Source organism: Pocillopora verrucosa, chromosome 8 (genome assembly GCF_036669915.1).
Source record: "Pocillopora verrucosa isolate sample1 chromosome 8, ASM3666991v2, whole genome shotgun sequence".
NCBI classification, from domain to species: domain Eukaryota; kingdom Metazoa; phylum Cnidaria; class Anthozoa; order Scleractinia; family Pocilloporidae; genus Pocillopora; species Pocillopora verrucosa.
Genome location: NC_089319.1, coordinates 3302861 through 3317378, shown reverse-complemented (window position 1 = coordinate 3317378; position 14518 = coordinate 3302861). Strand labels below are relative to the sequence as shown.

Genomic DNA, 14518 nt, shown 5'->3' with positions numbered 1-14518 from the left:
AAATGCCTTTTTCTCTTAATTTGTTCTTGGTTAAAAATCTAACCCGCAATCTTTCGACCTCTCGGTTTCGATAATTATAACCTTTAGCAGGCGTGTCTGGCCCCTCCTGTAGGAACACTACAGCGATAAGTTTACAGACTTGCCTTATAAGAGTATGTATATAGGCCGAGATGCTTGGAGAAATGTGAAGTCTGTAGTTGTTGCGTTTATGTCAAGAAACTAACGTCATTTGTTAATTTTTCAAGTGAAGATTTGATTTTTCAATTGTTTGAAGACAGCCCACAGCGGTTAGACGAGAATCCAAAAGAACCGCATTGATATCTGAGCCTCACTAGCAATCCGAGAAGACACTGATATAAAATTAATACTGTTCACTAAATAGCGTTGTTTGAAACAAAAGAGTCACACGACTGTTTTTAACTGAGCTTTATAAAGGTGCGCATAACATGGTTTCTGTATCGCTGGAAGCCTAACGCAAAGTAATACCTCAAAACCACTGTTTATCGAACATTTATGACTCATCTACTTTCACCATATAAGTACCGAACAAAACCTCCTTATTCACGATCACATATTGCCGTGAAATTCAGATACTATACTAGTTCGTGTAGTGTGATTGTCCGGGTGAGTGTAGTTCTGAAAAGAACTGTTGTTGGTGACTGACGTTTCTATACTGTTGAAGTGATCAGAGATTGCGGACGGAGGAACGCAAAATTGAATTGCGACTTTGACGCTCATTCTATTGGCGAATAAAAAAGTCTTCTTATAAAAGAACTTGTTTCGCAAAATTGATTTAAAACTGTAATCATTTATTTACTCAGTCTTCCTTTCCTCAGGCAACTATTTTATGGTGTGTAATTTTCGATTCGCCTTTATGTAGCTACAAAGTAAATTAAGGCGGTCTTCTATTTCGTAAAACACAATGTAATAAGTAAGGATGCTATATACAACACCTCAACGTCGTTAAAATAAAATCAGACAATAAATTTCTTATTTGAATTATTTCGATGGAATGATGGATAACCCAGCCTTAATTCACACGCTTTGTTCAGGGCAGAAGATGAAAGATTCATAGCTTACCTTTTTTTTGAATCACTTGAGGGAAGCCTACGTCATGCGAAGATACTTCCACAGTTTCGTAAATCACTTGATCTTGATGCACGACAAATATTCCTTGCGCTATTTTGTGGATTTTAGCAGCTTTGATTCTCTTCCGACTAACTTTAATTAGCTGTCAAGGCTTCAATTACAATGGAAAAGAAGTCCGGAAAACTTTTCGTGAAAATGCAAACATTTCTCTGAACTTTTAATCAAAACCCCAACATGACTCCTCAGAACAACAAAATTCGGGATGCGCCAAACAAAAACATTTCATCAGCTGGGTTGATTTCAAAATTACGAAGCCATTCATAAAACACTAAGGAATGTCAAAAATCAACCAAAATAGATTTTCATTGATAAACCAAGTCTCATTTAATACTTGCGACAAAGGAACCTCGAGCTTTGCAATTTTACTTTCACAGTAATTCAATTTTCATGCTGGGCGATACAAATTATAACTCAGATTCGTGGTTGGGATTTAAAAAAGCTTTATTATCTATAAAATTGGCTGAAAGGAAAAGTTGCTTTGTTACAAGACTGCAGCTGGTGCGAGTTTCTACGCCCACAATAACCGAGATACGCTGGATAAAATCTCCCGCACTCAGGGTATTAACTTACCAATGTTTCATGATAATAGAGATGTATTTAAAGTAAAGGTGAACAGATAGTTAAAGTCATATCCATCATTCTAAGCCCCGTGTTTTGACAACCGCGCAAGGCCTAGGAAGTTGTAGAAGAACAGAGTACAGGCCCCTCCGGTATTCCGGTATTAACTGGCAATTGGCTTCTCGTGAGAGGGATTTATCAGCAAGGAACGGGTAGAGAGGAATTATTTTAGTGACCCTTGATAAAAAAAAAGGTTTAGACCTGATGGGGAAATCACTGACATACGTGTTCTGAGTACCACGGTCAAATATCGAGCCAATTGTTACCAAAAAATCCTTCGCTTCCTGAATAAAAACTGTCGTTCGAGGAAGGAAACATTACGGAAATTTACTCCATCATACTTAAATGTACGAACTACGTTGAAAAAAACTACATGAATTTGGGCTTCAGTTCTCCTCTGACAGTGTGTTTTTCTACATGCTAGTTTCTTTAAAAATGGTCAACAAGTCTCTAAGAGCTGTCCCGTCCTTGACGTATTCTCTCCTTAAATATCACCAGCGTTGATGTCAAAACAGTGAGAATAAAAAACCAAAAAAAGAATCTGTCCATCACCATAGCAACATGTTTCCATTTCTTTTGATTGTCTTCGATATCTCGACTAAATTTTACGTGTTCAGTCAACACTGCTAAGTTTCGAGACAAATTATCGCCTGAAACATTCTCTTTCTCCTCAGAATTTTTCGCATCACCATTATGCTGCGAGAATCTTTTCTGTATCTGCCCAATCGATCGACAAACAGGGGTCACGTGACTCATCGATAACAACGTATGCGCTTCGCCGTTCAAGGACATTTTTCCCTTGAGGTCTTGCGGCGAAACTCTCACTTGAATTACGTCGTCGTCGTTACGGTTTTCATGTTTGTTGTTTATGGAAATTTTCTCAACTTCCACGCCTGGTTTCCTCACACACAGAATTTTAGCCATCCACCCAAGGACAAAAACTTCAACCCACTGAGGTGTTTTGACGATAGAACGACCGGAATTTCTGTGATGAATGTTCAGCACCCAACAAGTGCACATCAGAGACATGGATATCTCCGCCATTATGGTTATATAGAATTTGCCGAGTAATGGGATAGTTTCTGAGTTTCGCGGTAGAGTTTCCGCCACAAGCTGCAAGAATACAGCCATGGCCAATAGGACCGTGATGCTTAGCGTGATTCTTTCTCCTGATTCAGGTGGAAGGAAGAACCCCAGGAGGATCATGGTCAGCATTATCATACACGGTGTGATTAGATTGAAAACATAGAAGAGAGGCTTACGTCGAATGACCATCTCGATGGTTACATCAGCAAGAGGAATGCTACAACACTCGTAAAATTGAACGTTTCGCTTCTTAGAAGCTCTGATCAGGTCCCATTCAGCGCTCTTTACGTACTTGTCCGAGAAAGTGGGTGTGTCTTCCGCCTCTATGTCTAGATCTGTAACCACAAATGTCCAAGAGCCAAACTTCATGGTGCATGTTTGCTCGTCGAACGGGAAATATGTCACGTCGATGGTACACGTGCTTCGGAAAGAAGCTGGACTGTACCAGGCGTGGCGACCATCCTGCACCAGAATAACACGTGTCTTGTATTTTTCAAGGCCACCGCTGAAAAGACTGTCCGCACTGGGAAGGAAAATCAAAATATTTTTGTATGAAGTTCAAAGTTTTTTCATGTCTCAGTGATCCTACAACGAGTAAAATTTCGTCCCAGAAACAAGCAACCATAAACCACCCATGCGCAGCTAAGATATTCACTTCGATTGATAGAGTAAAGCCGCCCGAAAAATCAAAGCACACTGGAATTGTATAAAACAAATTTATTGAGCAATAGAGGGGGTGTGCCTGATTTTCAAGCAATAATTCACACTTCCTATAAGTTTTGCGGCGTAGTTACCCCCGCGGGATATAGGGAGAACTTGAGACGTGGATTAACGATAAGTTTTCGACCGATTGAAACATATATAATAAATCAGCATGTTTGTATTTGTTATTTTTTAAAGTTTTTTTAATTAATGTATAATTTTTAAATACTTTTTGAAAAAAAATACCTGTTGTAGAGCACAATGTCTGGTATCCACACCATTCTCGGATCTATTCGTATTGTTTTTACTCCACTGTAGTTTGCTGATTTCCAGGTCAGCAGCTCATTTCTCCATCTCTAAAATGACAACTGACTGGTCAGTTTTACAGTAATGTTAACAGCTGTAAAATTAAATGTGATAGTGTGGTTTGATCATCTGGGCGAATGTAGTCCTTAGAAGGAACGTTGTAGGTTGTGGTGACTGACGTTTTCGACAACTTGAGGAGAAGTCATCATTAGAGTTATTTCCTGGGTTAACTTACATCGTTCTGTTCTATCCGTTTAGGATGTTAATGCAGTGAATAAGTCGTTTGCATGGTGCAGACAATGGCTGACTTTTGTTGAGGCGAGTCTGCTCTAGGTTAGTAAACCAGCTCTCAGGGATTAGTCTTTGAAAGAAGTTGGTGCTTTGGTAAGATAAACTTATTAAGTAGATTCAAGTAGAAAATTTGAAAACAACTGTTTTGTCTTCTGCCGGATGATAAAAGCTATTTCTATTTTTAAAAAAATGTTAATAAATGAACTTACTTGTCTAACCCACACATTCGTTGTTAACATCTGATTACGATCATCCTGAGCATAAAAAAAGAAACTTGTTCCATCGTTAATGTGATCATCTTGGGAAGGGCAGACGAAAACAGAGAAAGACGGAATCTTTATCCGTCATCATGCAACACAATGGCCAAACGCGTGCGCATGCGTGAACGCTGTTATGACAACGCGGTGTACACTCAGGTTCTCCGGAGTCATAACAAGCGTGTCAGTTCGAGTCTTTTAAAGAGCGTAAAAACCTTTAGATAAAGCCTAGGACAGAATGTTCAACAGCAGAGTATCCGCAATCAAATAAGTTATGTCGGTTCGAGAACTCTCAAAGAAAATTTTTAGGGTTTCCCTTTCCCTACTTCCGTTTCCTTCAACCGATATCTGTAAACGTTTGAACTTTTTTGACATGTTTTCCCTTGAAAGTTTTGGTGAGAAATTGAAGCGCGTCGGCCAAAATTTAATCCTCTTGCGCATGCTCGACATTTGACCGCTGTCTTTACATCGACATAAGTCTTACCACGTTCACTAACTGAACAACCTCAAGTCCGAACGTGACGTTTGTGGGTCTTCGTCTGTCGAGCACTGGCCGAGCATTTCGATCGTAATTTTTTAAAAGAGTCGTAATCAATACTTGTTCGGCAGATGGATTTGCCGTTCGCACTGAAATGAAAAAAAAATTTTTTAAATTACACATATCAAGAGATTATAGATAATCTCTTATACATATCTTGAAAATTTGTAACTATTCAATATTCTCAAGAGTAATGCGCTGACGCAACAGCCTTGAATTAATTTGCAAAAATGCTGTAACATAAAACATATGGCCTTAGAATGACGAATTAAAAAGAAAAAAACAAATTTTTTTAATTCTTTTGATTGTTGATATATCGAGTCATATAGCTGAACAGTTATCTGGAACCTCAGGTCTAAAACTGAGAAATACCAGCATATATATTCTAACGAAATTTGCTAACAGATCACCTGTCATTGCCTCAGAGATTGTTTTTAAACGTTATTTGCTGCGCAAATAGAAATTAAGGTTACAGAAACGAATTCTTATCAAGATTTTCTTACCTGATGATAACAACGACAGGAAACAGGCGACGATGAGTCGGAAACAACGACCACCCATTGCGGTCATAATAAGATCAAGGTCTAAATTTTCTTCTAATCTGTGTAGAGAAAAATCATAAAAGTATAGTTTGATGATCTGTTGGGAAAGGAAAGTACTTTCCTAAACTCATTTAAACAAACTTTTATCTGACTGATCATTGACGCATTGCTATACAGCTGTAGGAATAAATAACTTTAAAATCATAAATCATAACTTGTTACTGAGTCGATTATTCTTTGCATGAAACATTTCGCTTTCTTAAGAGGCAGTACCTATGTAAACTCCAGTTGCGATTTCTTTAAGTGAGGAATTACGACCGTGAATTAAAAATTATTAGAACTATCTTGAGGTACGCTTCTATGAAAATCATTGATCCCAGCAATAAAATTTGGAATGTACATGTGTGGATTCTGTGGATTCTTAGATATCTTTTGACAGTGGTTGTTTTCAATAAAATCTCTTACAATTCTCGTAAGATTTCCTAGTATAAATTCTGTTTTTATTCGAGCGAGCAAAGGTAGGACAGAAACCTATGACGCTTTACTTTCTGCAGCGAAAACTAATTTTTTTTTTCACATTCTCTCGTACCCACTGACACACACGGTCCACGCACGGTAGGTAATATTTACAGAGTCTAATCAGCAAAAATTTGAACACTGTTCTTCAGAAGTTACGTCATCACCAGCATATTTTAAAGCAATGTGTATTTGGAAAAAATTGCTGAATTCAAGAATAATTGACAAGCTACCATCAGACTTCAAGCTGTGTGAGAACTTGATATCAATACCTTAGTACAAAAAATTTCACGAGTAATGTTTGGATCACTTTCAAACACAAGTAGAAAACTGGCCACAAAATGACACTTTTAGCGAATTCGTGCCACATCGCTCCGCCGTTACAAACACTTGCTATACAAGATTCTCGTTTGGTAAAACATTATCCTTCTAAAATGACTTGTTTGAAACTCTTAACTTGTCCTCGCCGGCGAAATTATTTCTCAAAGGCTGTTTTCCCATGGTTGTTTCCTTCAGTTTTGGCATGTAACTTTGAATACAACTGTCATCACACGTATGGTGGGCAGAATACAAAAGAATTTAAATACCTCTCGCTTTAAACGGCTTCCCTAATACATTTCTGTCGCCGGCAGTAACAACCATAATTTCATAAAAAATCACACATCCTGCGCAAAACGTCTTCGGAAGAGGTTCTCTAAACCAAATGACACTTTTGACCCATATTCGACTTTATTCGCGTAACAAGCAATCTGGTTTGGAATAAACAAAGTTTTAATTTTAATGTTAATTGAAATAAGGCAAACATTTCCAAACTGGTGTGATTAGCTACATCAAGATTTTTACTTACCAAAGCGTGCTTTAAATGTGTATTTTTTGTTGAGCTCAGTGATCCGTAAGAACAAAACAGAGTTGTTGGGGATAGATAACTGATAAACATTCAATAGTTCACGAGGAACATATTATATCGTAATGTTATGGCTTGAAATTACCTAACGGGAATGTTCTGATTTTAAACAACAATCTAATGAATTTACCAACCGGTAGCCGTCAAATTTGATTCAATAATCCGCAACATATTTTCTTTCATATGCGACCACTGTGTAAAGATAGCAGATTCATTTCAGTCGCCTCTAAATGCCTTCAATTAAAATTTCATAACGTGCTTTGGTTAATTCCTGAGACATATATCATTAGACAGTGAGAGCTAAATTGGTGGGTGCCAAATATTGGTTATCGAAGCCAAACACATATCAATTTTAATTACAATCCTTGTCATTACTTTCACGACCCAAGAGGATTGGCGTATGAAGTTTTTTTTTATGACAATTGAGAGAGTTTACCGCATGAATATATAAACAATGTTTTGATATATTGATTGATGACTTTCCCACGAACCCGAATATCATAGAGTTATTCTTATGTTCAAGTTTATGATTTCATGGTTTCAGTTGAATATTTTTCAAAATACTTCTGACGAGAAATATTTTCAGAATTAATCTTAAAGCCCTCAAAAGCACTATTCCTATTCAATTCCAGTCTAACACTTCACTTTGAATTTTTTTTGTGAATCAGAAATTGTATCGCAGTATGTCTCCACTGAGTTCACCTTGTAGGGCTGTCAACAACTCACATCGCTGCACACATTTGGAGCAGTTGGATGACGTTTACTTAATTTTTTTCCTCAAGTTCAAAATATCCTGTTTTTACCCCGATTTGGTCTCACTTCAAGACGGAACTAATCAAATACATTCAAAGGTCTTCCCCCATAAAAACTACGTTCCACATCTAAATTTGTAACGGCAGGTGAAGGCAGACATTCACCTAAAATATTCATGAACCTAATTCACGCAATTGTTTGTAAGTTCATTTTTACGGAATTCAGGCGAAACGCATTAGTTTAAATTACATTCTTTTGTGTCTTTGCTTTCGACCTTTGAACAAAGCGACCTTGCAATGGGATATAATTAAAAAGATCCGGTTTTGTTTTGGTTACGGAATTGTAAGGTTTTCAAAAGCTAACTACGTTCGCTCTTTGGTTGAATGCAGCGCTTCCTCAGTGTGCCTACGTATATGCTGGCAAATAGCACTGATCACTGACTGCTTTTGATTTCTGACTTCTGCCTATGACGAAAGTAAAATCCCCCTCAGATCCTGTAACTATGTCTTGGAGAATTTTCCGGTGTCTGTATCAGAGAGCTTTTATAAGTATTTCTATAGCGAATCCCCCGGAATGGGATGGTAACAGATGACGGGCCCTCTTCCCAAGGTATTGTGATAGTTTCTTTAGATGTTCTCTCACTATTCTGCTGGATAGAGAACGGTACTCTCAGAGAAAACTTTCTTCTCCCCCCCTTTACGAGAACACTGCTACATTGATCCAAGCCAAGGCTCGAACCAAGACCAGCGCGCCAATCATTCTGCTTGTCCCGAGCCATGTGAAAAGAGAGTGAAAATATGTGAGAACTGGCGGGTTGGTCAACCGAGAGCGATCTGGGGAAGAATGCTCGACTCGCCGAGTCCTCACCGATCTATTTTCGTATTCGCCTATCAGTTTTTCAGCCTTGTATACTAAATGAATCCTTTTTCGCAGGCTAAGCAAAAGAGAGGCCGGAAATTGAAGAAAAAAACAAACAAAAAAGGAATACACACTCAAGAATCACTATGTTCATTCAAGGTTAAAACAAGAAAGGCATGAAGTGGATCGCACTCAAACATGGCACTGACTTAAAAATCTCCTTCTCAAGCAAAAATTGTGTCAGTGGATGTATCTTTTCAAATGTTTAAATTTGTCTTCAAAAGCGTCTTCGCCGGAAGTATCTTATCCTTCATTCTCTCGGACCAGCACAGAATTTCACTGAGTTAAGTTCACAGAACTGCATGATAACGCCATAACAAACAATTCGATTTTATTCAGACGAAATCTAAGTACGTTTAACCCAAATTTAGGAAAACTCTTTTCATCTATATATTCTCGACTGAGTCCTTTAAAAATGTTAGGAGGTCTCAGTTGTTAGATTGTTTATAAGGTTTTTTTCAGCAATATTTCAAAATTCCCAACTGGTGATTTTTACAAAACTCTATTCTTCCACTTTCAGAAATGAAACTGGTAACGACTATCATAAATTGAATCTTAGCAGTCTTGAAGTTTCGAATCAGTTCGACAAAATGCATGTGATACCGCAACTCCGGAAAACCTAGCTAGGAAACATAGCATAACAAAACATTTTTAAGCCGCTAAATCAAAGTGAATAACCTGTATACATACATACATACCTTCTGATGACAATTGAGAACAGTTCGCTCCTGAACTTAACAACACACTACAACAGAACGAGTCATTTTCCCACAGAATCTCTCCCAGTCGACCAGTCTTTCCCGGATTTTGCGATCAGCTCTGAAATTTTCTCTGGTACAATGTATAAAACCTTCAGTACCGTATTCGGTACTCATCCACTTGCGGATGAGCTTGTTTGCGTTTTTCAATCATTACTGCCTTTCAAGGCCCACGGTTTTGCATTGTCACGGCATAAATTTTGGTTAACATGACTTGGAGGTCTTAAATCTATTTTGCCACTGGGGTACCTTGTCATGTAGTGAGGTAGTTAATTATGATCAAGCTAATAACTGTGCCTCTGTATATAACACAATGGTTGATAAAGTTTACAGAGTGCTTGCTGTGTTTTGCGATAAATAGAACGGGAGCATACTTTTTATTGCTTACGCTGTCAAGATAAACAGCAGGTGAATTCATCTGCAATGCCTGTTGTGGTATTTTATCGCTGCGATATCCCAGGAGATGGTATCATTTTAAGACGGTTTGCGTCTGAAAAAACCTGAAGTGCAGTGATGAAGTGCACTGTGATGTCATGTTTTCTTCATTCCTCTTCTGCTTAATCTTTTTTGCGACTAACATATTATAACATGAAATGACAACAAAAATAAGCTGGAAATGAATTTCATTGCGATGTCTAATTTCTTTCCTATTATCATGATCGATTGAGACTAGCTGGCAGGGGACAAAACAGTCTAAGTAGATAAGTACATGACAGCAGAAAAAATAAATGACAATCTTGCGTGGATAAGTTTATTTTCCAATAACGTCATGGTTGCCGACGCTCTACGGCTGTTATTGCGTATTAAATTCCGCGAGGGAAGATTTAGTATACAATTCCATATAGAGAACTGTAAACAAAAGCAAACTTGGATGGAAAGGTTTTGGAAATCATCTTCAATAATACCTGAAACAATTCCAGAAAAATCCTCTGCATCTCTCTTTCAACTTCTTCGCAATGTTATAAGATAATAATTCGAAATAAAAACAGTTAAAAAGATTTTCTGTGGTATGTTGACACCGCTGTACACGGATAAACTTGAAGACCCTTGGATATAGAGAGAATTTCAAGTTTCTCCATGAACCAGTTTTAAAAAGGTTATTGCTCATGAGACCCTGTACTGCAGAGAATAGTACGTTTTCAGATCTGGCGAGCTCTTGTTACTTACCTGCGGGGTGACATACTGATGCTCCGACACTGTTAGATATGAAAAGGAGAAAAAAACCGGGGACATAATTTCTCTTCATATCGAGCCTCATAATTACAAAAAGAGGATGTGAACGCAGTTGACCAAGTAAACCTTCTTTTATTTCCCTCCTCATCTCTAAAAGTGACCGATACATAATTTTTCCATACGGTACCAACACAGTTACAAGCAGCCAGGGAACGGAACAGAGCGAAATCGATCACCGGCAGAGGTTGTCTGACCAAACAACAAATTCTCACAACGAACATTATAAGAAATACATGATAGTGGTAAAGGAGAATTGAAGGAGATCTTGATAGTGAAAGGGTTAGCCCTTGTTGTGAGCTTTCCCTTGCTCTTTCATGATTCATTTGCATTGAGAGGTTCATTCCTGGCTGAAGTTCATGACTGATTTTAAGGGATTTGATTAGCGACAACACCAAAATAAATCGGTGTTATTCTCTTTCTATCGTAAGTAATTTTCTGTTATCATCAATTCAACAACCTTTGCCGATGATTCCAAGATATGTATACACGACAGTGCACAAAGTGAAGAATAAATCTCGCGAAAGAAATTCCAATCAGATGCAATTAAGTCAGATGACATGTTTTGCTTAGCGGATAAAATAAGTTCCATATCGAACCGACGGTTGCACACTCATTGAGAGAGTTGGATTATAGATAAAAATCACTTGGGTGATTTTTATTAATTGTAGATCAAAGTTTATATACAACTGAATATGATTATTATAAAATTTTGATATTGTAAATATGATGGTAACAGCGATAAAACGGTGACTGTAAATCATGATTGTGAAAACACTACTGAAAGATCTGGCCACGGTTAATTTCTTGTTAATCGCATAACAAGCGTAACTTTGTTACTTTCTGAGCAGAAAAAAGCAGAAAATTGGTTTCGCATTATCGTGAGTTAATTATTGAAATGGGAGAAGATAGAAGGCACTTTATGTCTCGTAAGAATGACAGGTGGCTTTAATATTTTTCATCTCAAGATTGTAGCAAGACGGGTTTTATTAAAATTTCGACAATGTTTTACCTTCCATTAATTTGTGCGGGTATTCAGCTTAAATAATGGATGAAAACTTGTGAAGTCGACTGCAGATGTCACGAAACGGCTTTGAAGGAGATTGAGGACAGAATCGAGTTATACTGACAAGTTTTGAAAAGGAAAATACAAGAGATGTCGTGTTTTGCAGAAGTTATAGCATTGACTAATGTAGCGAATGAACTGATGATTAGTCTGTAGCACAACATTTCTGTGGGTTTCTCACTCCTTGTGAGCAGTGCAGCCACAATTTCGGCTAAATAAATAGTTTCTACTGAAGGTGCCCTTGAATAGGCGAGAGAGACGAATCAAACTTGGTGACTCAACAAATGATTTGTTGTAAGATGGCCATTTCCAACCTCAAGCCTCTTTCTCAAGGTGAACTAATTAATGAAGAAAAACGGAATTAATAAATAAATAAAGGATTCCCGAGGCACTGAATACCGTCATCATATCTTGCCTCCATTTTAATCTCTGTCTAAATAGGACGGAAAGCTTATTCTTCGTCAGATTCATGCTTTGAGACGCTTTCCTTGTCTCGACGACCTGAGACTAAATCTTATGTATAAAAAATACTGACAGGTTTCTGATGAAAAGAAGAAAAAATGGAACATAAGGAGGAATCCCCTGTTATGTAACTTCTGGACAAAACTACTGAGTAGATTGTAACGGCTGGATAGCGACGGAAAAGGTTTTTAAAAAATGAGGTCGAGAGAATTTTATGATAGTGATAAGCAGTTTGAAAACAATATTGCGTATCAAATACGCAAAATATGATAGTCTGTATGGCCCGAATGTTATAGAAAACGTGAACATTTTATCGTTTGTCTCACTACTCTTTGTCACGTCACGTTGCTATTCGTAAAGAGAAAAGACAGGAAACTGAGATCAATGGATTTGACAATTTAATCCCTGGGGAGTCCTACTGCCGCTTACAACACAAAACGAGCAGTTATGAATCTCTTTCAGTTTAAACGATTTTCGTTATTCTTCAGACTTTAGGGCGCTTTCCATATTTGACTACTGACTATCTTATAATATCCTCCACCGACACAGCTTACAGTCTCTTTAGGAACTTAGATAACTTACTCCTTAAGAAATCGCTTGGTAGTACTGTTGAAAAATAAAGTTTGGGAGCACGAAATACTTCTTTGGATTTGGCTATTTAAGATTAAAGGAGGCGATTTTATCCGCCTCATCTTGAAATTGAATGACATCCTGGTGACTTCCATCCTTCGTTTTCTTCCTTCACAACCTCATCAGTTTTCAATACAAATACGGTTGGTAGCTCCAATCCCTATACTTACTCCCCCTCATACGCCCCTTAGGCAGATTTCGGCCCCCTTTAAAAAGAAAACAAAAGAAAAACCGATCAGATACTGTCGTTGATGCTGTTTTATCCCAGCACAGTGTCAATGAAATTTTCTTAATGACCTTAGTCACTGATGTTTAAGATTTACCTACAGAACCGGCTATGAATAAGATATCGCAAAAAGGATGGTGAAAATAGGTCGTATTCTCCCAGATTAAGGGCTCGATCGATTCACAGATACAAGGCGTCTTGTTTATATTTTGATAGAGCTTGGCCAGTGGATGCAGCTGGTTTTATTCGACTATAGAAAATGAGCTTCGGGCATTCTGTCCATCCTTGTAAGTATTTCACTCCTGGGAGTGATCAATTCTTCGCACAAAATCGACATGTTTTTCAAGCAGAAAGGAATTTGGAAGAAAAATATAAGCTAAGGGACATTACTTGATGAAACGTCAAATTCCCAGAACTGAAATCCCTAAGAATTCACGTGAAAAAACTGCGGAGAATTGAGAATTAGATCTGGGGAATGGAAGGGGGGTAATGAAACAGCTCAAGCATTTCATCTTGAAAAATGCAATGTCGTCTCTAGCCATTCCGGTTTCGTTTCGGCAAATTCTGGTCAATTACTACCCATGACATTTTTATACCCTAACTATAACACCCTTGTTTACCGAGGTTCGTTTCCGAAATCAAGGGAATCTTTCTGGTCAGAAAAACGTCGCAAAACTTCGCGACGTTGAAGAGTCAAACCAGGCTTACGATTTTTTGCCTTGGAACCGCTGGAATGGAACCAGAAGAGGAATCCGGGTGCATGAGAGGAACCTATCAAATGATTTTATTCGCAAGTTTGCTCAAATCTGCTTCCCTAATTTTTCGAAACCATTCCGAAAGCGGACATCCAGGCTGATTTTGTCTGCACGTATTATCATCAAGATTCTCACAACTTTTGTTAAACCTTGATACTGCTGGCACGCTTAACAGAAGAAAAAGTCTTGTGTCGCACTTCAAGATACAAGCAAAGTGTGCACGTCCTTGGGAGCGATTAAAATGCTAATCTGGGTGTTTCTTTGAATCAATCCGTGGGCACAATTACTTATTGAATCTTTGTTCTCCATTTCCAAAGGGCCTATTTGATTTGTTCGGCTTTGCTTTAAGAAACCTTCATCTTGAGCGCGATTCCAAAACAACCTCGGGTCGTTGACATTTCACATACTTAGACGATCTCAAAAATTTGATTTCTTTCTGACGCATAAGTTTTGTTTTGAAAGGTAACTGTTTGTAAAAAATAGTCTTGCAGGTAATCAATTCAATCTTAATTAACGGTCTGATGATTTTTTCCCAGGAATATTTTCTTATCGCGGATGGAAACAAATTGCAAAAACAATAAACTGTGCCTGACGTTATACTTAGAATTTAAAGGTTAAAGAGGCCGGCTCCGTATGGGGTCCGTTGATGCTTTCTGTATCAACTAAATTATTCCTCAAGCCGAAGTCTCATCGCATAAACAATAGAGGTCCTTACAAACGGAGAAATGTACGCCCACCTGGAAGCAGTCAGCGAGAGTAATTAACGACTTGCTCAGTTCGCGTGCGCGTCTAGTGTCGAATTAATCAGAAA

General features: G+C 38.0%; 1 protein-coding gene across 3 annotated transcripts; it reads right to left on the bottom strand.

The window, feature by feature from the left end:
* Positions 1–1588: 1588 nt before the first annotated feature.
* Positions 1589–9658, bottom strand: LOC131791050 (neuronal acetylcholine receptor subunit alpha-10). Of its 3 annotated transcripts, none has more exons than XM_066171080.1 (7): positions 9279–9658; positions 6593–6754; positions 5451–5548; positions 4894–5036; positions 4362–4406; positions 3802–3911; positions 1589–3376 (listed from the first exon to the last, which is right to left on the bottom strand). In XM_066171080.1, exons 3-7 carry the CDS (start codon positions 5515–5517, stop codon positions 2218–2220), a joined length of 1524 nt encoding a protein of 507 aa, XP_066027177.1. In that variant the 5' UTR covers positions 5518–5548; positions 6593–6754; positions 9279–9658; the 3' UTR covers positions 1589–2217. The 3 variants fall into 3 exon arrangements, with proteins under 3 accessions (XP_066027177.1, XP_058964346.2, XP_066027178.1); XM_059108363.2 differs by lacking the exon at positions 9279–9658 and adding an exon at positions 7044–7126; XM_066171081.1 differs by lacking the exon at positions 9279–9658 and adding an exon at positions 6853–6952.
* Positions 9659–14518: the final 4860 nt, after the last annotated feature.